Below are 23,938 nucleotides of genomic sequence, written 5' to 3' on the forward strand. Positions count from 1 at the left end.
GCCAAGCCCACTCCCTCTCACTCTGGTTGCTGGGCAAATGAGGGAACGAGCGGGAGGGGTCCCTAGGTGACCCGAAGGGGCTAGTATTGGGGCATGTAAGGGAAACTGGAGAGTGTCCCACAACACGGGAAAGCATTCTTGCTTCAACACATACATCCCTGGAGTCGGTTCCACCCTCTCCTTGATGAGGAGCTCTCATTTTCATTTTCTCTCAAATTGAGGATAAAGGAAGGTGACGGCTGTGCTGCAGCGATCAGGGTCGCAAACCCTTTCTCCTCTTTCCTGAAGTGCTTCCTTTGGGAACCAGCGTAGCGGGGCAGCCTGGCTGGAGACCATTCACCTTCTTATGGCGGGTCGCGAGGGAGGGGGAATTACAGCTGGCGCCCTCTAGTGGGCGAGGTTGAAACCGCCTGTGACCGTGTGGCTCCCCTGCGGCCTCCCAGGAGCTACGTGAGTGGTCTCGCCCGCGAGTGGCCTGGAATGCCGAAGTTTAGGCAGAAAGCGAGGAGTAAGTCCCTGAGGCTGACTGCATTCGTTCTTTGGTTGATTGTTTGCTTGCTTGCTTGATTCATTCATTCGCTAAAAAAGCTCCTGTTAGAGCCTTTCCCTTCTTCGTCTCACCTATAACCTCCAGAGTCTCCCGCACGTGCGTGGCTGGGGGCGCGGGAGGCTGGCTGAGTGCAACGAAAAGTCATGTCTGGGGGGTGCCTCCCCAACCCACCCATCAACCCCCTGTGCGTGGCCCTGCTCGGATATTTACCCGTGCGAAGCCCCTGAGCGCTCATTGTAAGCCTTGACTGTCTCCTGGGTGGGTCTCCCAGAGGCCCAGGCAGGCACCGAGCGCGCTCCTGCCCGCAGTGGGGGCCCAATCTACATCTTCCGCCTTCTCCCAGGACTTTCCCGGCCTGAAGAGGCGCCTGGCGGACAGAGCTGGGCATTTATTCTCCCTCCCCGCCTCTCCTGGCTGCCCCTTCGGCCAGCACAGCGCACAGTAGGGCCCCTGCCAATTACTTTGACCTCGGAGCACCGAGGGACGAAGGTGTACGCAGGGGTTGGCAGACCGCGGGAGGATGGGCAGGGCTGTATTTCGGGGGCGAGGGGAGACGACTCCTAGGGGCTTAAAGTACTTAACGTAGTCTCGGCGATTTGCATCTGAACAGTCGGTGGAGACCGCGGCGCTTTGAACGCCAGGCGCCGGAGGCGCGCGGTGCAGCGAGCGGCAGTCCTCGCGGTGTGCGGATTTGAGGGGCCAGGGTTGGTCGGGGGACGGGATGCATTTGGAAAGAGGCTGAAGGTGTGTGTTTGGGTCCCCGCGAGGGCGTGTTTGCGGAGAGGGGCTGTTTATGTTGGCAAGGAGTGTGTGTTTGTGTTTGCAGGAGGCGAAGGGTGTGTGTGTGTGTGTGTGTGTGTGTGTGTGTGTGTGTGTGTGTGTGTGTGTTTGTGTTTGCGGAGTGTGGGGGCGGCCGGGAAAGGTGGCCAGGCTGTCACTCAGCGATCAGGTTGACAGGCGCTCCCTCATCAGGGCCGGAGAGCTCTGATTGCAGATTCGAGGAAACAAAATAGCAATTGTAATTACGGGGCTTTGATAAGATAAAGGAAGGAGCGAGCTGTCCGGGAAGCGAGCAAGCGAGGAGGGAGGGAGAGAGCGGCCTGCTGGGGCCCCTGCGGAATATTTGCATCTGTCACTCATGGGGCGTGCCCAGGCAGTACCCAGTGCCCTATGTGGAGGTGTCCCCATCTTCTCCCTCCTGCCCCAACCCCCCAACACCAAAACATAGACTTTTGGGGAGGTGAGAAGAATCTCCCAAAATGATGAGGGTTCATTTTAGGGGAAGTTCTCCAATGTAAAGGAATTCTGTCCTATAGAAAGGCCCCTCTCCTCCGTAGAGGTTAAAGTAATACTAAAACCTTGACCTCCACACTTGTAGGTCCCTCCCAGGATGTCCATCTCCTTTGGGGAAGGGAAGAGAGTGGGTTAAGATCATTGAGGTTCAGCTCAGGGATTTCAGAACCTTCTGGGAGCTCCAGAACCAAGGTTGGATGCTGAGTCAGATGATCTCTGGCCTCCATCCCCACTCCAGGGATGGGCCAGTGCTCAGAATGACTCTAGTTGTGGCTCCAACACTATACACACTAAGGATGGGCTAGACTGCCCTGACTCCTGCCTGGGTCCTGCTCCATGCTGTTCTCATCCAGACTGTTTTCAGAGGGCTGGGTTCCTGGTGGGGAGAAGGCCCTTTCCACCCTCTGCTCTCCGTCTCTCCATTCATTCATTTATGCACACAAATAAATATTTTCAGGAGCCTACTATGTGCAGGGCATGCATTTAAGATGGTGAGCATCCTGCCTGTTGAAGCAGTTATAGCTGGGGAGGCAGACACTCAGCAAGTGGCCTGCAGGCCTCTAAGACAGAGATGGACAGTAAGGAAAAGGCCTGGTTGGGGCTGTGGGCACTGGAGCCCACTTCACCTGTCTCCCTCCTTATGCGCTCACCCCTTAGTGGGGTTAAGAGGAGACCGTGCACGTCCAGCCTTTAGCAAACACAAGTGCTAATAAATAGTGGTGCTTGTGATTATTGTCTGAAGGCAAGTCTTCCCGGGGCAGCCACTCATGGGCTGAGGTCTAAATGCTCAGCCAGTTTCTTCATTATTCATTCATCAAGCACCAACTGCAGAACCACCCTGCCCAGCTTGGTGCTGTAAGCTGCAAGTACTGATCCAAAAGATGTTGTTCTTGCCTGGAAGTCTGTGTGTACAGGAGCCAGCAGAGTGAACAGACTCCTGGAGGGGGGGCCAGGCCCATGGAGTCTCCTTCTCTGAAGAAGGATGAGGTCTTCAGACAAGTCCTCTGACTGTTTTCCTATTTATGCATCGCTCAGTGTTAGCATTATGGCTGGGACAGGTGGGGCATTGGGACAGGTGGGGCACAGAGAAAGGAGAGGTAGGCAGCACCTGATTGTACTGCTGGACAAGGACCTGCCTACTGCCTCTGGCCTAATGGCTTCCCAGGACCATCCCAAGCCTTCCAGTCCAACTGCCAAGGACCTGGGGTGCCACTGGGGCAGCGAAGGTCATGGGCGACTGCAGCATCTGGATAGGGCATCAGGGGATCCACCTGCTCCTCAGAAGTATGTGTCCCAGGGCATCTCTGCCCAACCCCACCCCACTATGGCTCAGGGGTTCCAGAAGCCCCTGGGGGAAGGCAATGAGGTGAGGGCCTGGGAGGGGCTTAAACACTACCTCCTTTGGCCATCCTCCCACCTGCACGCACTTTTGACGCAAAGCACTAGTCCACATCTAGTCTGGTAGGTGTGTAAATGCCAAAGTGCACAAGCAATGAGACTCTGAGAGGGAAAGACTAGGCGGCCTGGATCTAAGTCTCTTCTCCAGGAAAAGCAGCTGACAGATCTTTCGGCCCCCTCTGCTGCAGCTTTGGGAGGGCCGCAGCGACCACGGGGCCTGCCAGGGACCTCTAGGCTCCCCCACATAGGTGCTCCTGGTTCCTCTCAGGCTTCAGGCTAGCGTGTGGGACGGAGGCAGGGGTGATGCTGATAATGGAGGGGACATTTCTCGCTCTTAGGGTCTTCTTGGAGACGGAGTGAGACAGGAGAGACCCGCGAGAAGGGTTATTCGGCAGAAAGGTCGGGGTCGGTCCGGGTCGCAGACGCACTCACTGCCGGGCCGCCGGGGAGCCGCACAGCCACTCACTCTCGCGTTGGCGGCCGCCTCCGGGGGCATGCACGGCTGAAGCACACAGTAGGTGGCTCACGCACCCGCCGCCCAGCCTGCGCACCCCGCGCACCCCGCGGGCCAGGAAGCCCCAGCCCGAGCCGCCCCCCATCCCCGCGGGTCCAGACCCCTAGAGCGCGCGAGGGGTCAGCCCGGGGATGGGGGGAGGCGCCCCCACTGGCCGCCCCCCGCCCCCCCCGCGGTCCCCAGACCCCTCCCCTAGCCCAGACCCCCCAATCCCAGACCCGCGGGCCGCCCCGCCCCGGCCCGCCCCGCCCCCGCCCCGGGCTGCGTCCCGGCCCCAGCTCCCAGCCGGGGGCTGCGGGCTCCGGCCGCCCGCCCCGCGCTCCCCCCTCGCGCCCGGTGCGGCGCCCCCCGCCCCCACCCCTCCCCCTCCCTTCCCACCTACCCACCCACCCTGCCGGCCCGTTACCCTCCCGCCCGCTCCGGCTCCTGAGCAGCCAGCGGCCACCGGCTCCGGCAGCGGCGCAGAGCCACTCGGCGCGGCGAGCTCGACATTCCACGGGACCCGCGGAGCCGCGTCCGGCCCGCCGCCCGCCCCCCCGTGCTCCAGCCGTCCTCGGCCGCCGCCGCCCTCGGCTCATCCCTAGCGGCCGCCCGCGGGCCGGCGTGATCCCGCCGGGCTCTCGGTGCTCCCCGGGCCGCGCGCCATGGGCAGCCCCCGCTCGGCGCTGAGCTGCCTGTGAGTACGGCCGCCGCCCCCGCGTCCCCGCCCGGCCCCGCCGCCGCGCCCTCTCCGCTCACCCGCGCCCTCTCTCTCCCGCCCGCTTTTGTCTCCCACAGGCTGTTGCACTTGCTGGTCCTCTGCCTCCAAGCCCAGGTAAGGCGCACTGCGCGGCGGCGGGGCCCGGGCGGGCCGGCGGGGGCCGCGGGTTGGCGAGGTCGGGCGGGGGCCCGAGGACCGACCCTGCGGCCGGCGCGGCGGGGCTGGGAGGATCCCTCGGGATCCAGCCCCGATTCCCCTAGGAGGGAGTTAGGGAACAGAGAGGGAGCGCCCTGCCTAAGGTCACACAGCTGGTGTGCGGCGAGGCTCGAACGCGGGCTTTCGGGCTCCAGCGCTGTCTCCCACGCAGCCTGGCCGGGTTGGGAGTGGATGGGGAGCTCTAGGAGCACCCACATGTGGCTGCCGGGGAAGGGGTGCGAGCGGGGTCCCGGAGCGTTCGTTGTCACAAGTCCCGGTGACTGCTGCAGGGACTCTCTCCGCGGCTCGGCTCTCGGGGGAGACTTGTGGCGGGTCTGGCCGAAAGATCAGGTGCCTAGGCTCTCTGCGCTCGGAACATTTGCTCCGCAAATTTGTCTTTATAAATGTCAGGGATTGGGCAGCGCTGCCTCCCTACTAACGAGCGCCCTGCTTTTCTAGGAAGGCGTGTGGGCGCCGGGGGTGGGGTGGGGGTGCGGGCCGCCGCCGGGCAGGGAGCTTGGTTCCCTGATCCCGGCCGGCTGGGGGTCCCAGGGGGCTTCGCAACAGGTAGGTCCAGATCGTTCTGGGCTCATCCTTGCTAGGCTGGGTCTGCCTGACTTTCCTGGCTTGGGTGTTGTGGCCTGAGCTGGCAGGTTGGGGGGACACCGCAGCCCCTGCTGGCTGTCTGGGGCAGTGGAGGTGCGTGCAGGGCGATGGGGGCCGCTGGGGGCCCCTGGGCAGAGTAGCATTATAATGGCGTGTTGTGTATTTTTCAATTTCCTAAAGGTAACTGTTCAGTCCTCACCTAATTTTACACAGCATGTGAGGGAGCAGAGCCTGGTGACGGATCAGCTCAGTCGCCGCCTCATCCGGACCTACCAGCTCTACAGCCGCACCAGCGGGAAGCACGTGCAGGTCCTGGCCAACAAGCGCATCAACGCCATGGCAGAAGACGGGGACCCCTTCGGTAAGGCGAGCTGCGCCCGGCAGGGTAGAGGTAGCTTGTGGAACATGCCCCCTTCCCCTGGCTGGCCTGCTTTGATGGGACCTGCAGGCCCCATCTGTGCTGGCCAGAGGCCTCTCCAGGCTCCCCAGCTCAGAAGGGAAGGAGTTAAGGCAAAGAAGCCTGGTGGGGGTCAGCTGGAGAGAAGAGGGCTGGGGAAGGGACCTTGGGGAGTACTTGGCCCACAGGTGCCCCTTCCCTGCCCAGCAGATGAATGAATCCAGGAGTCTCCCTTCCACCTCCCCCATTCACACACCCCTCCCCAGCTGCAGGTGGAGACAGGGGGTCTGCGGGAGGGGCCCCAGGTTTAAGGGAAGCTCTTGAAAGAGGATATGTCGCCAGGGTCCACAAAAGGAGAGAGCTAGGAAGGAGAAGAGAGAAAAATTGCCCCAACCTTTCCAGCTTGGACAGGGGGTGCCATGAACCTTTAAGTATTTTGATCAGAAGGGCCAGCCGCACATAGGGACTTGGCTGGGAAAGGTGTCTCCACTCCACTGACCCAGGAACCTAGGTGGTGGTCGGAGCGGGGCGCCAGGCTCCTGCGGGGTGCTGAGTCCAGGGAGCTACCGCGGGCAGAGAGGCGGAGGACTGATTGATTTCTAAAACATTCAATATTCCTGCCTTGAAACAAGGCCAATTTCCAGAGTCCTGGATGTACCAAGAGAAAAAGCAAGCCCTCTGGGCGGCTGGTGTTGTTTTTAGAGAGCGATTATTGTGAGTTTAAAAACCTTTAAATAATGACCAAGTTAAACAACCATGAAAGGAGAGGGGAAGACTCTATTAAAATGTAATAAAAAGGTGAGGCATTTTAAGAGCTAAGAAGAAAAATGAAGAATGATATAAAACAGAAAAAGAACGAGCCTTTTTTCAGATGTGGAGTTTGAAAGGAGTTGCAAGTCTGTAAATGTTAAAAAAGAGGTTCAAGATTGTTCTCTATGAATCTCTGGAGAGACCCCCGCGTCTGGCAGAGCGATTAAAACTCTTCTTACTTTCACCTTTTTTAACATTTCCTGAATACTTTCTCCTCTTCTCGAGCCAGTTTGGGGGATCGAGTATGTCTCACTGCATTTTTTCTGCATCGACGTAGCTGACTTCCCTTCAAAGCTGGAGAAGGAGACATAATTTTCCCGGGATAAATCTGTCACTGGGGTGGAAGAATAGGTTTGAAAATGTTAAGCTTTCCAAAAGCCCTGTCGGGAAAGCCGCTGTAAACTGCGGCCCCAGCTCCCCAGATCCACCAGGAAGGGGATTGGGGGCTCTCTGGGGTGGGGGTGGGGGGCGGCCTGCCCGGTGGCCGAGGTCCCCCGCTGGGCTGGCAGGGCCAGCCTGCCGTCCCTTTGTCCCTCCAGACCGGCTGCTTGCTGCCCTTCCCAGCTTCCAAGGAAAGGGAACGGATGCTTAGCTTCTCCTGGGGTTGCTTCACTGGAGCAAATGGTCCAGCATCCTTGGGTTTAGAGAGGGAAGGAGAGGCTAAGCTGGCCATGGGGGAGCTCGTCTTCAGACATCTGGAGTCCAATGCCCACTTCTGTCTTTATAAGTGGAGGAAGCTTTCCAGGTGCCCTGATCCCTGTCTGCCCAGGCAGGAGCAGAGGCGCTTAGGCTATGCAGCCAGGACAGTAGAGGGCTGAATTGCTTCTGAACTGGTCCCAGGAAGGAACAGAGGGATAGTTTCATCCCTGTCTGCCCCATTTGGCCAGAATCCTCAGAGTGTGATCCCCTCGCCCCTTCTCCGGTCAGCGTCCCTCCAGCCCTTAACAGCAGCCACTCCTTGCTCTGGAAGGCGAATCAGGAGAGGGATGAGCAGACTGGCTGGGTCCAAGAGGAGGTGGGTGGGAGGGGAGGTGACAGCTGCATTTCCATGGCTGACTTGGAGCCAGACTGAGAAGTTGGCCATTGGGTCCCAGCTCTGCGCTTATGCGAAGTGGTGGGGGTGGTCACTGGCTGAGCAGTGAGGGCTGCCTTGCTGACCTTGGTGCTCATCCCCCCCCCCCATTAGTTTTGGGGGCAGGGAAAGTGCTGCCTTGTTGGTGCAGGCTGGGAGACAGCTCTGGGGGTCCCAGAGCTACTTTCTCAAGGAAGGGAGAGGAATAGAGAGGAATAGAGAGGACAGGAGATGCAGCCCCTTCTGTCCTAGTCCTGACAGCTGAATCAGCCCTCATCCCCTTCTTGGGGACAGCCTCAAAGGGAGGAATCACAGAGACTAGACAAGGAACAGGACTTCTGTGGCAAGTTGGCTGTTCAAGGGGAAGGTGAGGGGGAAGAAACCACAGAATTGAGCTCCCTGTCTCAACAGCTTTCCAGACTGAGAAGCCAGCATGCCTGATTTTCTCCCCTCCTCACCCACAGAAAGTGGTTACTGGGGTGAGAAGCCCAGCTGTGATGGGGGTTGAAAGAGAAAAGACTATTTGAGTCATTGATTTCTGGACACTGGGGCTGGGGACAGTGGTGACTGGGAAGCATGGAGAAGAGCAAAAGCCTCTCAGCTGGGGTCTGAGGTTCTGGGAAAGCAGCTGGCTGTGTATGGGCTGTGTGTGTAGGGAGAGTGGTCTCCATCCTTGTCATCTTCTCTGCAGAGCAAGGATAGGGGTGGGGGTGGAGGGTGGCCAAGGCTGTGAGTTAGAACCTGAGGTGCCAGAAACAGAAGAGGGAGTGCTTTTATGTTTGGCTTCAGAGCTGATGTCATTGCTGCACCCCAGAAGTTTATAGTGATCTATGAGGCCTGTACACAGAATATTTGGAGTTTGAAGGATTCCCAGAGATCTTTCGATGAGAGTAGAACTCTAGTCATGAAGCCTTGACATAAAAGTCAGTACTATCTGGTTGTAAAAGAGGGTCTGTTCAGTTGGATGGCTCCGAGATTCCTCTGCAGAATTCAGCTTGTGCTTCAGGGTCTTGCCATCCTCCCTCTATGAGTCCAGGTGAGGGGCCTGAGACAAGAAAGGGGACTTGATCTTTCCCAGTGTTGCAGAGCATATGGGCAGCTGGGCTGGGGCTGGAGCCCACATCTTGGGTACCTGCTCTTGGAGCAGTTGCTACTGGAATGTGACAGGTCTGAGGGTCAGCTGGGGTGAAGATGTGGTACAGTAGGGGGTCTGGGAGCTTCCAATAACCATCCCACCACCTTCCCTGACAGCAAAGCTCATTGTGGAAACGGATACCTTTGGGAGCCGGGTTCGAGTCCGGGGAGCTGAGACTGGCCTCTACATCTGCATGAATAAGAAGGGGAAGCTGATTGCCAAGGTGGGGCCCCAGAAGGAAGGGAGGGTTCCTGGGGCGCGGGGAGTGGACTGGGCTGGCAGGAGTCCTCCAGGGTCCCGGGGCCACCTTGGGGTTACCTCATGATTGGTGGGGGGGGGTAGTGGGGGAGGTGAGAGAGAAGGAAACTGCTGGAGAGATGAAAAGCTATAAAGGCACAGGAGGAAGAAGGAAGGTTAGGCAAGGGGCTGGTGGGGGTGGTGGTGGTAAATTCCATATATCTTTTTAACAAATCGCCAAATTGCTTTGCTATTATGTCCAATTACATGGTACCAGCATTTGGAATGTTCAGTAAGCCGCAGGCCCAGCCCCTCGGCCGAGCTCTGAAATGGCCCCATTAGTCACGGCTCTTCTCCAGCCTCCAGCGCCCCGCTTCCCGGGCTTCTGGGGCGGGGGGCTCAGCGTCCCCCCACAGGCCTCCCCTCCCCTCCCCCATGGGGTGGCTGCCTTGGGGCCCCTGGGGTCCTAGAGGGCTGGGGAGGCTGGGGAACGGGTGGGAGCAGCCCGGCCAGACTGGTGGGCAGGAGGCCAGGGCAGGCAGGGTCTGGGCCCCCACTCTGGCCCTGTGTGTTGGGGCCCAGCCCTCCGGAGACAGCCATGTGTCACTGCTGCCCGGGAGGACAGGAAGTTGCCGGGTGGGCTGCGGCTTGTGAGGGATTAGAGAGCGGGTGCCCGGGCGGTGGGGGTGGGGTGGGGCTGCGGCTCGTGCCCACCCTGCCATCTGCTGGGGTGCCCACCTGCCGTCGGGGCCGCCTGCCCTCTGCCTGTGCCGGGGGGCGGGCGCGGGAGGGGGCGGGACGGCTGCGGCCGAGCCCAGTAACGCGGCGTCTGGCCCCCCGACCTGCAGAGCAACGGCAAGGGCAAGGACTGCGTGTTCACGGAGATCGTGCTGGAGAACAACTACACGGCGCTGCAGAACGCCAAGTACGAGGGCTGGTACATGGCCTTCACCCGCAAGGGCCGGCCCCGCAAGGGCTCCAAGACGCGGCAGCACCAGCGCGAGGTGCACTTCATGAAGCGGCTGCCCCGCGGCCACCACACCACGGAGCAGAGCCTGCGCTTCGAGTTCCTCAACTACCCGCCGTTCACGCGCAGCCTGCGCGGCAGCCAGAGGACTTGGGCCCCCGAGCCCCGGTAGGCGCCGCCGGCCCCCGCCCCGCGCTGCTGGCCGCCGGGCCGCGGGGCGCCGAGCAAGCCTGCGAGGGCCAGGTCTGCGCTGCCGAGGCTGGGAGGAGCTGGGGCAGCCCCGGGTTCGAGCTGTCCATGATGTGTTTGCTGTTGGTTTTTTTGTTGTTGTTTTGTTTTGTTGTTTTTTTTTTTTTTAACAAAAGAGAGGCTCTATTTTTGTATTCCACTTGGCTGTGGTGTCTGTCTTCTTCACTTTCAGGAGGGCCGGTTGTAGCCTGGCCTGGGATTCTGACGGGGTTCCCTCTGGGTGGGGGTGGGCGCGGGGAGAGCTTTCCCAGTTAGCAGAGGTGCTCCTGAGCCCCTGCACCTGCAGGACAAGTAGCCGGAGAGTCCGCTACACCACGCTTTTCAAGGGTGGTGTCAGTGGGGGGTGGATGTGTAGTCGTCGTTATTAAATGGCCAAAATGTTTACTTAACTTGCCTATTAAAAATGTGTGTTGGAGAGCAAGTCCTGCGGGGATCGGCCCCCTCCCCTTCCCCAGCTGCCCTGGGGCTGCCATAGGCAGCACATCAGGCACCAATTCTGGCTGTAGCCTCCTTCCAGTCTGACCTGGGACCTGTGCCTGTCGTTGTTACATGGAGGGGCTCTTCCGAGAGGACAGAAGCAAGGAAAGGGGCAAGAAGAGGCTCTCAGCTGGTCCTGGGAGCCCTCAGATAAGGACCTCCTAGCTCCTAATGGGAGTTATTGCCATCACCTCCCCTGGTCCCCTCTGGGGCAGAAATGATGGCTCTGCTAGGACGGAGCTGTGTTCATGGATTCAGTGAATCTTTAAAAAGTGCCTCTCTGTGTGTGCCTGGATCTGTGTGGGAGACAGGTTGGAGATGCCAGAGCTGGTTCTTTCCGAGTATCAGGCTCCAGTGAATGAAAGAGAAGGGCAGCTGCCGGGGTCCAAGGCGGGGCTGTATTGGAGGGGAGACTGCTAAGACTGGTGCTGACAATTGTGACATGGAGCAAGTATAGACTTCTGAGGAGCTGGTTGGAGAGCTATGAGCCTAAGGTGCTGAGCTCAGGGACTGCAAAAAGGCCCAGGGACTATGGGCCATGGGAGAGGTGAGATGAGGCCCAGAGGGAGAGGAACTGGGTGCCGGGGGGTTGGGGGAGGAGGGCGAGAAGGACCAGGTGGAGAGCCTATGTTCACAGCTCATAGGTCAGAAGGACTGGCCTGAGAAGGACCTGCTATTGAGGAAGAAAGACCAGGGCCGTGCTATGGCAATGGTAGGGCAGGTCGTGGTATGGGCACAGGGCTGGCCAGTGTCGGGGGAGAGGTGTGTGTTTGGATGTGGACTGAAGAGATTGGTATCACACCACATTGAGGGAGAGCCCAGGCCCAGAGGCAGCAGGTCTCCTGTGGGCAGAACCAATGGAGTCTTCATTAACTGAGGCCTCCCATGCTGGCTGTTTCTGCTGCCTTCTTTGACAGGCCCCTGGGCTGGTCCCACAGCCCAGATCCTGGGCCCATCCAGAAACCTTTTCCCTCTGGGCCTCTGTTCTTTGGCATTTCCTTTGAGTGGCGGGGCACCCCGAGGCTTCCTAACCATGTGGGCCTCTCAGAGCTGAAGCCGCAAGTTCCAGGTCAGCCCATCCAGGTGGACGGAGTTCCAAAGCTCCATGGGAAGCCTTGGAGTAGAGAGGTTGGGGATACCCTGGGATCTGTCCATGCCACCTCATCTGGCTTGCTGTGGGGGTGTGGGGCTCTGGATAGAGTAGGTGTCTCTTGGTGCATGGATGCCGGGGACGTTGCGCGGGGGCTCCAGACATCTCTGTTCCAGCTCCCCCAGCCCTTAATGCCTCCTCCCTTCTTCATTCCCTCCCCTCCCCCTTTAATTAATTCTGGGTGAGCAGCCCGGCTTTATTGTGCAAGGAGCTTGGGTCTCACTGTGGGAAAAGTCACACCTTCTGAGCAGCTTCTGATGCCATGCAAATGAAGAGACCGTCCAGGAAACGCTTTCATCTGCACGGCCGCCTGTCCAGCCCCCAGCCCAGTAATTGCCCACATTTCACTTGTTTGAGAGCAATTCCTGGGGGAAGCCATAGGGTAGGAGGGAGTCTGGGGTGGGGGTGGAATGTCAGGCTCTCCCTGCCTGTGATCCTGGTCACAGAGTAGAGCCAGACCGGGCCAAGGCTGGGCACAGGCTAGGCCAAAGCCACTCCTGAAGCACCCAGGCTGGGGACTCCTGAGTACTCCAGGGTGGTGGAGTGGACTTATGCCCTGGTTGCCGTGAGGGAGAAGAGGTGGGCTGTTCAGAGAGCCAGACCTGCCTTACAGAGAAGAGGGAGATGACAGGTGGCAGTGGTGGTGGTGGTGGCGGTGGTGGTGGTGGTGGTGGCTGGGGACAGCGGAGAGGTGACCAGGAGGTGGGAATCCTTGAGGCTGCCTGGGGCCTTGGAAGGGGCTGACTTCCTAGCAGAACCCACTGGCCCCATGGGGACCCATGGGAGCAGAGCCCAGGGCGGTGGGGCCAGGCTGGGCTAGAGCACCCACCACCTTGTTTATCTTCGCCTTGCTGCCTCCGTAGAGCCCTCGCTAATGGGGTTTTACAGCCCACTCAGGCTGCAACTGGCCAAGAATCAATCATTACCGGCACTTAGTGGTTTGATAGTTAACAGCCTGAACTGAAGCCAAACTGGTTGTTAACTGTGATAACAACTGATTTCAAGGGGTTATTGCCGGCCCAATATGCTCAGTCCATTTATTTCGGGGAAAACAAGCAGGGAGCCGTGGCAAGGCCCAGGAAAGGGAGGAGGACCAGGCTCTTCTCAGCCAAAAGGTTTGTTGCTCTGCCCTAGAGTGGGTGCTGGCTGCGAGGGCCCTGGGGACTACCTGAGGCCTGTGCCAGGCTTGATCTCCCAAGACTCACTGAGGACCTGCCTGCTGGCCCAGGTGACTCACACGGAAGCCCTCTTCCAGTCCTTCCTTCTCTCCGTGCTTACCTCATCTTGATCCCCCATCTCCTTTTTTTTCTAGCAGTACTGCCCCTGAGACCCTCACTGGGATGGGCTCCCCACGAGGAGGAAGCAGGCCAAGTGGCTGGGCCTAAGCTTGTCCCCATCCAGAGGGTGGGCTGGACCCCTCACCCATTCTTCCCTCACCCAGGCCTCTCAGAACCCTGCCAACTCCAAACTAGAACCTTGTCTTTCATTTCAAGGCCAGCGAAGACTCCTCCCAAGCCTTGATGAGAAAGACAAGTGAGGGCTCTCTCCTCTCACTCCACCAGGTTCTGTGCAACCCTTCCTTCTACCCTAACCAAACGTCAGAATGTGACCAAGCATCATTCTAGAATGCTACAGCAGCAAAGGACCTCAAGAGTTCTCCACCATCTATAGATAGCTTGGGGCCCCAAAGACACTTAGCTAGGGTCAAAGCTAGTACTAGAATTCAGGTGTTGTTTTCTAGACCCGGGCTGCCTCTTGAGGGTTGTAGATCTTTCCCTAATTCCATGCATTCATTTGATATTTATTGAGTACCTATTGTGGGCCAGCCTCTATTCTGGGTAGAACGACAAGCAGGAAACAAGACAAAAGCCCTGTTATGGAGCTCATATTCTAGTGGGTGGGGGCGGGGGTGCAGAGCAAATGGTATATAGGATGGCAGACACTGAGAACCACCTTGGGAAAAATGCAAAGAAGGGAATGAGAGTGAAAGGTAGGGTAGGGTAGTAGCAATTTTAAATAGGGTGCTCAGAGAAGGCCTCACTCAAATCCTAATGTTTGAGCAGACACCTGGCCCAAGTAAGGCTTTCAGGTATCTGTGGAGGGGCCATCCAGGTGGAGGGAAGAGCAAGTGCAAAGTTTCCTGCATTTAGGGGAAGAGGAAGGAGGCCAGTGAGGTTGGAGCAAAGAAGGGAGGACTTGGGTGTGGGGGAGGGGGAGGCATGGAGAAGGCTAGAAGTTGAGGTGAGGCCAGAGAAAAAGAAGGGGTAATGGAGGATCACGTAGGGCCATTGAAAAGACTTTAGTTTTGATTCTGAATGAGATAGCAGACTATTGGGGGTTTTTGAGCAGTAGAGTGACATACTCTGAACGAAGTTTTAACAAGATTACTGTGGCTGCTGTGTGGAGAACAGACAGCGGGGGGGCAAGGGAGACCAGTTATGAAGTTATTGCAGTAATCTAGGCTAGGGATAACAGTAGATTGGAGGCAGTGAGAAGAGATTGGGATTTGGGGCAGTTTCTGCAAGTGGGGATGATAAGATTTGCTGATGATTTGAATGTGGGCTGTGCGAGAGAGGGGTTGAAGGGTTTCTAGGGTTTCTGGCCTGAGCCACTAAAAGAATAGAGGGGCCATTTACTGACACAGAAGATTCCAGAAGGGGCAGATTTTGAGGGGAAGAGTAGGAGTTTGGTTTTGGATATGTTACATCTCAGCTAGCTAAAGAAATGTGCAAGTGGAGCTAGTGAGTGAGCAGTTTGCATGAGTCTGGAATTCTGGGGAGAGGTCTAGTGTGAAGACACACTTTGGGAATATTCGGTGTACAGCTGATTTTTAAAGCAAGGGACAGAATGGGTTCCCTCAGGTGTGAGCATAGCTAGAGAAGAGAGGAGCCCAAACCTGAGCCCTGGCACACTCCAAACATGTAGAGAGGAAGCTCTCATCGTGCTGCCTTTACCTCCAGAGCCTAACTCAATCCTGTCCACCTACTCTTTGACTTCTCTACCCCCACCCTGCTCCAGGCCATCATCAGCTCTTGTCTGGCATTTTTTAAATTAAGATTTTATTTATTTATTCATGAGAGATACAGAGAAAGAGGCAGAGACTCAGAGGGAGAAGCAGGCTCCCTGCAGGGTGCCCAATGCAGGACTTGATCCCAGGACCCCGGGATCACATCCTGAGCTGAAGGCAGATGCTCAACCTCTGAGCCATCCAGGTGTCCCAACTCTTGTCTGGCTTTATGGCAACAGCTCCTAACTGCTCTCCCTGATTCCTCTCGCATCCCCTGGCAATCCTTTCTGTGCTCAGTAGCCAGAATTTCCAAAACACAAATCTGATCGTTCTACTCCCACCTTATCTAGAATTGAACTCAGACTCCTTTCCGTGACCCTCACGGTCCCCGGCCTGCTCTGGCCTGGCTGTCCATCTAACCGTAGGACCTAACTGCTTAAGCACTGGGGCTACACCTCCTTCCAGCTTCTCTAACAGGCCAGGCTGGTATCTGCTTCAGAGCCTTTGCACATATTGTTCCCTCTGCTTGTGATGCTTTTCCTCTTGAACTTGCAGGGCTAACGGCTCACTCTGTAGATCTCTGCTGTCATTCTCTGCTTTATTTCTTTATTACTCTTAACCGTATCTAATATTATCTTGTTTCTTATTTGCTTGCTTTTGGTCTGTCTGTCCTCCCTAAGGGAGCAGAGACTTGACTTGCTCATTGATGCGTATCCAGTGCCTGAACCGGTGTTTGGCATGTGGGTTTTTGGTAAGTGTGGGTGGAAGAAATGAACTGCAAGAGTGAGAGCAGACTGGGAGGCCGTTGAGTGGGCCCAGCAGGTCAGGGGTCCTCAGTGTCCAGGGCTGGGTCAGACTTGAAATGCCTGACGGTCAGGGAGACTTGAGGATGGTCCTGGGGTGGGTGGTCTCTGGAGCCTATCCAGACATTCACAGCTATACTAAAACGGGGTCCCGGGCAGGCTGACACAGGCTCAGCCCCAGTTTCCTCAAGCTACAATGCCTGTTTCCAACATGAGCATCTAAGCAGGGCCTGGTGGGATGTACATGTCAAAATTCCCCAAATTCTGCCCTCCCCCCACTGGACTTCCACAGCAGCCAGGGGACGTCAAAGGGGAGAGTCAGGGGAAACTGAGAGCCAGAGGGTGGAGGCAAGACGAGGAGTAAGTAGTGAGATAGCTGGGGAGCTGGCAGGAACCCTGGGGGATCCCCGAGTCCCACGGAGCTGTGAAGGGTTGTGTAGTCAGGTGCTTTCAATTATCCTGCTGCCTCATCGAGATCTCTTGCTGACTCTCAAGAGCTATCTGGGCAAGGCCCAAGCCCCAGAGCTGACCCTCGTGCATGGCCTCCTACTCGTGGGCAGATGCTGAGAAGGGCTCCGGCTCAGTCCTGCAGTCTCTCACCCTTAGCCCCTCTCTCTGGGAAACAAACTCAAGGTGCTGGATCAGTCTTGGAGCTGCATCTCTTCTCCCTTTCTTCCTTGGCTGCGGATGGTAGAGGGAGGCCATGATAAAGAGGAGAGTCAGGGCATTATCCTGTGCCAAGCAGGGGCTGTAGTGTTGGCACTGGGGGATTAAGGTCCCCAGTCATGAGGAATCAGATGGGTCCTAGCTTGGGGCCTGGCTGGAGGTACTCAGAACAAGGGGCCAGAGCCGGGCACTGCTTTGAGGAGGTAGGGAGAAGCCCGGACACAGCTCGTCATGGTTTGCAGCTCCCACTACCGTGAGCCCAGAGAACCAGAAAACGCCTGGGCCTGAGGCCTGGGAGAGGCACAATGGCAAGCCCTCGAGGAGCCAGGGCACAGGGCCCTGAGACCCAAGCCAACTGCCAGGAGAACCAGCCAGTGACTTTCAAGGGTGGGAGGGGCCAGGGCCAACACCAAATTCCAGCTGTCCCTGTCTGCCTGCAGGCACACAGTTTCCAAATGCCCAGGCTCAAAACCTCTGCCTTTTTGGCCTTCTCCTTGTTTCCAGTCTCCGACATTTAACATTTCAACTTGACAAATATCACCAACTCTTGCTAAATCTTTCTTCATAGAGAAATCCCTCTGTCCCATCACAACCTATGCTGGGCCACTGCACACCCTCCCACCTTGTCGTCCTGCCTCGTCTCTCCCTGGGCTTTCTGTACACCCTCCCCTCCCTGCCCACTGCAACCCTCAGCAATGAAGAGCAAACTCATAAAACATTCATCATGGGTAATACACCATGTAGGACCTGTCTGATCTCAGTTCTGATAGGAGAGGCCGGGTCAGTAGGATGCTGGGTCTTTGGCTTCTGAGGGTTTGGGCTGGCTTCTCCACCTGGGCTCAAGTTCCAGCCACTTCCATTAAGCCAGGCCTGATCCTCCCTGGGGTGGGGGGTGCATGGAGGGTCCTGGGGAGAGGTCTAGCCGCCCAGGGAGGGAGAGGTGGCTCCTAGGGGTGCTCCTAAGTGAGGCATGGCTGGGAGCTGCGACCAAAAGGCTGAAGCCAGATGTCTGTGCTGAGAGGGGAAGAGGGAAGTAGGGTCAAAGCCTAGGCACTGAGGGGTGTCTAGGATGGTTATATTTGCTCCCAGGGAGCCTGGTAAGGCGGGACTGTGCTCGGTGTGAAGGAGAGAGGGAGTGGCACTGGTGGCAGGCCTCTGTGTGGGGGCACTTCCATCACATGAGTGGACCAGGCAGAGAAAGGGAAGGGAAGGTAAAGGAATCTTCTCTTACTCTCCCAGCACCCCTGGAATTTGTACTGATGCTATACTGGCCCATCCATCCCCCCGTCCCAACCAGGCCTAAGCAAATTGGAGAAAGGATTCAGAAAAATGGCTACAGAAGCCACCAGAAATCAGATGTGCTTGTTGTGACGTCAGGAATAAGACAGAACTAACCTTGAATCCTGGCTCTGGTGTTGCCTGACTGTGTAGACTGCCAGTCACATGACTGCTCTAGGCCTCAGCTTCCTCACCTGCCAAATGGGCCACATACTCAACCCTACAGAGTTGTCATGAGAGTGAGAGTTACGAAGTTGGCCAGGCGTCCAGTAGAACATCTTAACAACTGTTCTCAGCAAGGATGTGGAGGGACTAAGGAGGAGGGAGAAGGGATTGGGCCGGCAGAGTGAATCCCTGGGAGCCTGGGTTGGCCCAGGGATGTCATCCAAGAGGCACCCTGAGGAACCAGGAGCAAGGAAGAGTCTCTAGGGAGGCTATTTCCTGGGAACACAGCTCCAGTGGCCCAATGGCCCAAGGCAGCCAGGAAGCTGGGAGAGATGAAGGGCAAGTTCCTTCATGCACAGGATGCCTGACCTTGCCCCCTCCCTCCCAGCTGTCCAGGTAGGTGTGCCAGCCAAAGGCCCAGGCCCTTGAAGGCCGGGGAGAACTGAGAGGACACATGTGGTGGTGTTCTGCAAGGGGGGGAGGTCTCCTGGCTCTATCCCAGAGGCCCATGTGTGGGTCTTCCCACCCTGTTCCTGAGACCTGGCCTTGCCTCCCCTCACCCAACGCCTGAAGCAGGGGCCAGGGAGACAGTCGTCTGTGTTGTCCAGAGTTGGAAGAATGGAAGGAGAGAGGAGCAGAGAGAACACGGAGAATCATTATTCAAGGCTTTGTATCTTTCTTCCTAGCCAATGCCAAGCTTTTCCTTTCCCCAGGGCCTTGAACCAATGCATGCCAAGCTTCCTGGACACCTCTGCACCAGGCATTAAAGCTCATATTAAGAAGTCACGGTGAGCAAGTCAGGTAGACCCACGACTCCCAAAGCTTCCCTTCCAGCGCAGATAGCCACAGTTGGCCAGTCAGTTCTTTTTATTTTTTTTTAAGGTTTTTATTTGCTTATTCGTGAGAGACACACAGGGAGGCAGAGACATAGGCAGAGGGAGAAGTAGGCTTCCAGAGAGGAGCCCAGTGCAGGACTCGATCTCAGAACCCCAGGATCACTCCCTGAGCCAAAGGCAGACGCTCAACTACTGAGGCACCCAGGCACCCCCGGCCAGTCAGTTCTGATGAGGTATCTGAAAGGCTGGGGCAGCTGAGGAGCAGAGGGTGTGCCAGGAAAGAGGGGTCCTGGGGAGGAGGGCACGTTGTCAGAGTTGAGGCCATGCTGGCTCACAGCCAGGTGTGAGCAGAGGCCCTGGGCTGCTCCTGGGGTGGGGGGTTCAGCTCAGCTCAGCTCAGCCCCAAGTCTGTTCAGTGCATACTGGGAGTGAAGTTCCTGGGGATCCCTTGCATTGGGGTTCCTAGACCAGTAAACCCACCATTGCCATACCACATGGCATGGGCGATACATGGGTTAGCACCACGTTCTCCACTGCTGTGAGAAGATGAGTCAAGAGGAGCAGCTGTGCAATCCTCAGGGAAATTAGTCTTTCCGGAACCTTAATTTCCTCATCTAGAAGGTAAAAAGGTTTGAACCAGAGTATTTGTTTTCAAAAAAAAAAAAAAAAAATTCAGCAGCAGAACCTAATTTCCTGAGGAAAACTCGTATAGAAGTTTATTTCATAAAATAGACGTACACAATATTTGCTCTGGTCAGCTGAGGGATTGATATCCCCTGAGTTCCTTCCTCCGTGCCTGACATTTCATCTGGGGTAGGTGGTGAAGGAGGTGGAGGGTTCGAGCCTTTCAGGGTTCTCTTGGGCCTTCCCAGAAAGATGCTGGCAAGGACCAGAGAAGAAAGGCCGGGTGGGCTCCCAGCCTGCCTCCAAGGCTGCCAGGAAGGTGCCTCCAGGAGGAGCAGCTGAGCCCGCTCCCTCCTAGGAGCACCTGGACCAGCGGGGCTGTTCCCACAGCCTCTGAGAGGCTCCCCATCTCTTCCTGCACTGACCACTCACACCCAGGGATTATCCCAACCAGAAACTTCCATTCGGAACAAAGCTCCCAGGAATGAAATCCGAGCTGCCACTGAGAGGCTCCCAGGCTAACTGGGAAGTGGCTGGAAAGGGAGGGAAAACTTGCAAAGCACTGGGAGCCTCAGGGAGGCCGTGAAACCTGAAGACAAACGACCAGCCAGTGGACTGGTGCTGTGGAGCTGCCACTGCCTTCTGCACAACCAAAGGTCAGGGCTGAGTGGAGTGGGAAACGAGGGGGAAGTGCACCCCCAGGCTTTTCAAGGGGAGAGTAATTGGTGCACCTGTGGCTAGGGCCAATATCCCCTGTGAGGCCCTCAGGGCTGGCCTGCAGTCACTCAAGCCGCCCCCCCTTCCCCTCTTCCCCCGCCCGCTCCCAGCTGCTTCCACTTACTCTAGTGGGCTTCTGGATCGGTCGGCACACCCAAGGGAAGAAAGAGAGGGTCACCGCCACGGTTACCATTTGTCAAGCACCCATCAGATGCCAGGTGTGTTGCTTATGTTATTTCTAACCCTCATGACAGCCCTGCAAGTTGGGCACTACTAGCCCCACTTTACAGATGGGGAAACTGAGGCTAAAAACTGTTAGTTTGCTCCCAAGAGATAGAGCTATTTAGTGGTTGACCTAGGATCTGAACCCCAGGGCTTTTGGACTCTGGAGTACTAAGGCAACTTCCATCACACCATACTCTTTAGTCTTAAACTCCCTCATTAGAACCCAAGAACCCTAGTTTTTTATTTTTTATATTATTTTTAAAAAGATTTTATTTATTTATTTGAGAGAGAGTGAGAGAGAGAGAGAACAAGCAGGGAAGGGGCAGAAGAGAGGGAGAAGCGGACTCCTTGCTGAGCAGGGAGCCTGACAGGGGCTCGGTCCCAGGACTCCGGGATCATGATTTGAGCCAAAGGCAGACACTTAACCGACTGAACCACCCAGGCACCCAGAACCCTAGTTTAAAAAAAAAAAAAATAAATTCTCTCAGGTTGTGTGTCTGGCTCTTGGTTTCGGCTGAGGTCACAATCTCAGGGTCCTGGGATGGAACCCCACATGGGGCTCTGTGCTGGGTGTGGAGCCTGCTTAAGAGTCTCTCTCTCTGTCCCTCCCTCTCCAAATAAACTCTTCCTCTTCATGTCATGGTATGAGACAAAGGAAGTGCTGTGAGTGGTCCTTTCTCTAGCTTGGGTCCTGTGACCATGTGACAGTGATTCACTTCTCTGGGGGTGAAGTCTCCTCATTTGTAAAATGAGATTCATAATAGTACCTACTTAGAAGTGGAAAGCCAAAGATAACACATATAAAGTACTTAGAAAGTGCTGGGCACAGAGGAAACGCTCACTAATGCTATCATTGGTATTGAGGAATTCCTTTCACCTTTTGCCTAGGCAGCCCTGAGGAAGAAGCCTGGCAGCAGGCTGGGTGGATTATCTTAAACTCACCCCTCTCCCTGCCACCTCTAAGGATTCAGATGTGGGTTAGGAGGCACCTCAGGGGGCTAAGGCCTTTCAGGCATTCTGGGAGCCAACAGGAAACTTGTGCTCCTACCACCAGATCTCTGAGCCACGCAGATCCAAGCTGGAGAAAGGACCACTCCAGGGGCTGAGGTCTTCCACATAAATAAGGCACTAGTCTGTCCTGGTGTGCTTCTGCAAGTTCCAACCCAGCAGAATGCTCTGTTTCTGAGGATCTGGGGAATGAAGCCGACCAGGACAAAGGGAATGTGGTTGGGCTGGGTCCCAGGAAACCCGGCTGTTGTCCAGGTGTGGGACTTCCTGTGGTACTGCTAGGCGGCAGGCAGCTTTGGGCTCCGAGGAGTACATTTGCCATACTGAAGGCCAGTAGCTTCGCCAGAAGCCATGGTCTTGCTGACCAGCCTTTCCCCTGCCACCTCCCTGGCTTGAGCTTCCCTAACGACTAACCCTGGGGTTGGCACCGAGGGCTGGTTCTCAGGGCTGGCCTGCAGTCACTCAAGCTGCCCCCCCGCAGGTGGAACCTGGTCCTTGCTCAATTCCTTAGCATCTGGGCCTCTCAAGGCCTGGCTTGTGGCTGCCATTACTGACTGGGCTTAGACTAAAAAGTCAACCTTCTTGATGCCTGTGCTTGAGCCTGGGCACTCAGCAGAAGGTGGCAATTGAGAATGGGTAGTGGGGCTCGGCAGGAGGGTCCTGGCTTGGGGGCTGGCTCCATGTGAAATGTGGGGCTTACAAATGATTCTTTCCCCTGCTAAGCATCAAGCCCAGGGCCCACTCCACTTCTCATCCACAGAGAGAACCCCAGTTTTGTTCCTATCCCCAGGGAGTTTACACTCTAGTAAGAGAGACTGTACATACAAATGATGTGTGGATGTCAAATAGGCAATTACAAATGGGTGTGCTTTTCTTTTTTTTTTTTTTTTTTTTTTTTATTTATTTATGATAGTCACAGAGAGAGAGAGAGAGGCAGAGACACAGGCAGAGGGAGAAGCAGGCTCCATGCACCGGGAGCCCGACGTGGGATTCGACCCCGGGTCTGCGGGGATCGCGCCCTGGGCCAAAAGCAGGCGCCAAACCGCTGCGCCACCCAGGGAACCCTGGGTGTGCTTTTCAATTTATTCCAACTATTCAGTGCAGATGAGTCACAAGTATCATTACCTTTTAAAGATAAGAAAATCAAGGCATAAATGCAATATCAATATTGATACTGAGTCCATTCTCATAAATTTTTTAAAATTTATTTTTATTTATTCATGATAGACATAGAAAGAGAGAGAGAGAGAGAGAGGCAGAGACACAGGCAGAGAGAGAAGCAGGCTCCATGTCGGGAGCCCAACGTGGGACTTGATCCTGGGACTCCAGGATCGCGCTCTGGGCCAAAGGCAGGCGCGAAACTGCTGAGCCACCCAGGGATCCCCCATTCTCATAAATGTTTTAAGCTAAGTGCTTAGATATCAAGCCTACAGTGTGTATGTCTGTGTGTGTGAGTGCTTGTGTGTGTGTCTGTAGTATGTTCATGTAAATAGTCTTTAGTGAGTGCTTTATGTTTCAGGCACTATGTTTACATACTTTATTTCAATTATTCCTTCTCTTGACCTAATGACTCTGTGTGTTAGGCATCAATATTCCAGATTTCCAGAGGAGGACATCAGGGCTCAGCAGGGTAAAATAATGTCTCTAAGCCACACAGCTGGCAAGAGGCTGAGTCAGGACTGGAAGCCAGATCTGTAGACTCTAGTCTCCCCACTCTGCAAAGTAGAAATATCTTGACTAATAATGCAGAGCAGGATGTAATGGAAAAAGTGATGTAAAACTGGTACCAGCATGGTTCTAGGGAATTTCCAGGAGGGAAGAGTTCCCACCTGGTTGAAAGAAGGAAACACTGAGACCTACTGGCTCCAGGTCACACAGCCAATCCATCAGGTGTTTGAGGTAAAATTCTGATGTCTAGACTCCAAGAGCAATACCGGTTTTGAGTACTACTGACAAGAGCTTTGAGAGAAACTCACCTCAGCCCTGTTTTGTTAAAGAAAAATTTCAAAGTCTTTTTTTGTTTGTTTAATTTCGAAGTCTTTGCAAGTCCCTCAGAACCTGTGTGAATTTTGGCTGAACCGAAAGCTCATAGTAGAGTGGAGAGCAAACTGGCCCCTCTGTCCCCTGGGACCAGAATGGGACAACATTTTCCCATCTTTCTGGTGGGTTGAGATCTCATTCCCTGCCCCAAAGATTGGGACTCATTTGCACTCTTCCCACTACAAAGTAGCCAGAACAAATATTTCTAAACAAAGTCAAAGACTGTTTCAAGTCACCTGCACACTAAGAAATCTCCACTCTTTCCCCATGCCCCCTAGATAAAATTCAAATTCCTCAATATGAGGCCTTTCATAATCTGGCCACAACTTTCCAAGCTGCTCTCCTTCCACTTTTGTGAGAGATTGTAGTGATTTTTTTACTGTTTCCCAAATACTCCATGCTTTTCCATGAATTTGTCTTTTCATGTACTGTTTCCTCTACCTAGGCTAACTCCTACATACCCTTCAAAACTAAAATTGTCTCCTCCCCACTGTGTCTCCTAGGCTGTCCCTGTGGTGTGGTCTCATACATTATTCTGTTTATAACACTGAGTTATAACTACTTTAAAAATTTATTTATTTATTTATTCATGAGAGACACACAGAGGCAGAGACACAGGCAGAGAGAGGAGCAGGTTCCCTGTGGGAAGCCTGATGAGGGACTGGATCCCAGGACCCCGGGATTACAACCTGAGCCAAAGGCAGATGCTCAACCACTGAGCCACCCAGGCGTCCCAGTTATAACTACTTTTTTGAGAAATATCATTCTTTATGTGTTCTTGGAATAGAGTAGGTGCTTCATTAATTTTGGTGAATGAAT

General features: G+C 55.6%; 1 protein-coding gene across 1 annotated transcript; it reads left to right on the top strand.

Annotated features, from left to right (window-relative positions):
- The first annotated feature begins 4,297 nt into the window (after positions 1-4,297).
- FGF8 (fibroblast growth factor 8) lies at positions 4,298-10,256 on the top strand. Its single transcript, XM_072804731.1, has 5 exons — positions 4,298-4,431; positions 4,533-4,569; positions 5,437-5,617; positions 8,787-8,893; positions 9,756-10,256. Exons 1-5 carry the CDS (start codon positions 4,400-4,402, stop codon positions 10,044-10,046), a joined length of 648 nt encoding a protein of 215 aa, XP_072660832.1. The 5' UTR covers positions 4,298-4,399; the 3' UTR covers positions 10,047-10,256.
- The last annotated feature ends 13,682 nt before the right edge of the window (positions 10,257-23,938 follow it).

The sequence above is a fragment of the Canis lupus genome, chromosome 29 (assembly GCF_048164855.1).
Source record: "Canis lupus baileyi chromosome 29, mCanLup2.hap1, whole genome shotgun sequence".
Lineage (NCBI taxonomy): Eukaryota > Metazoa > Chordata > Mammalia > Carnivora > Canidae > Canis > Canis lupus.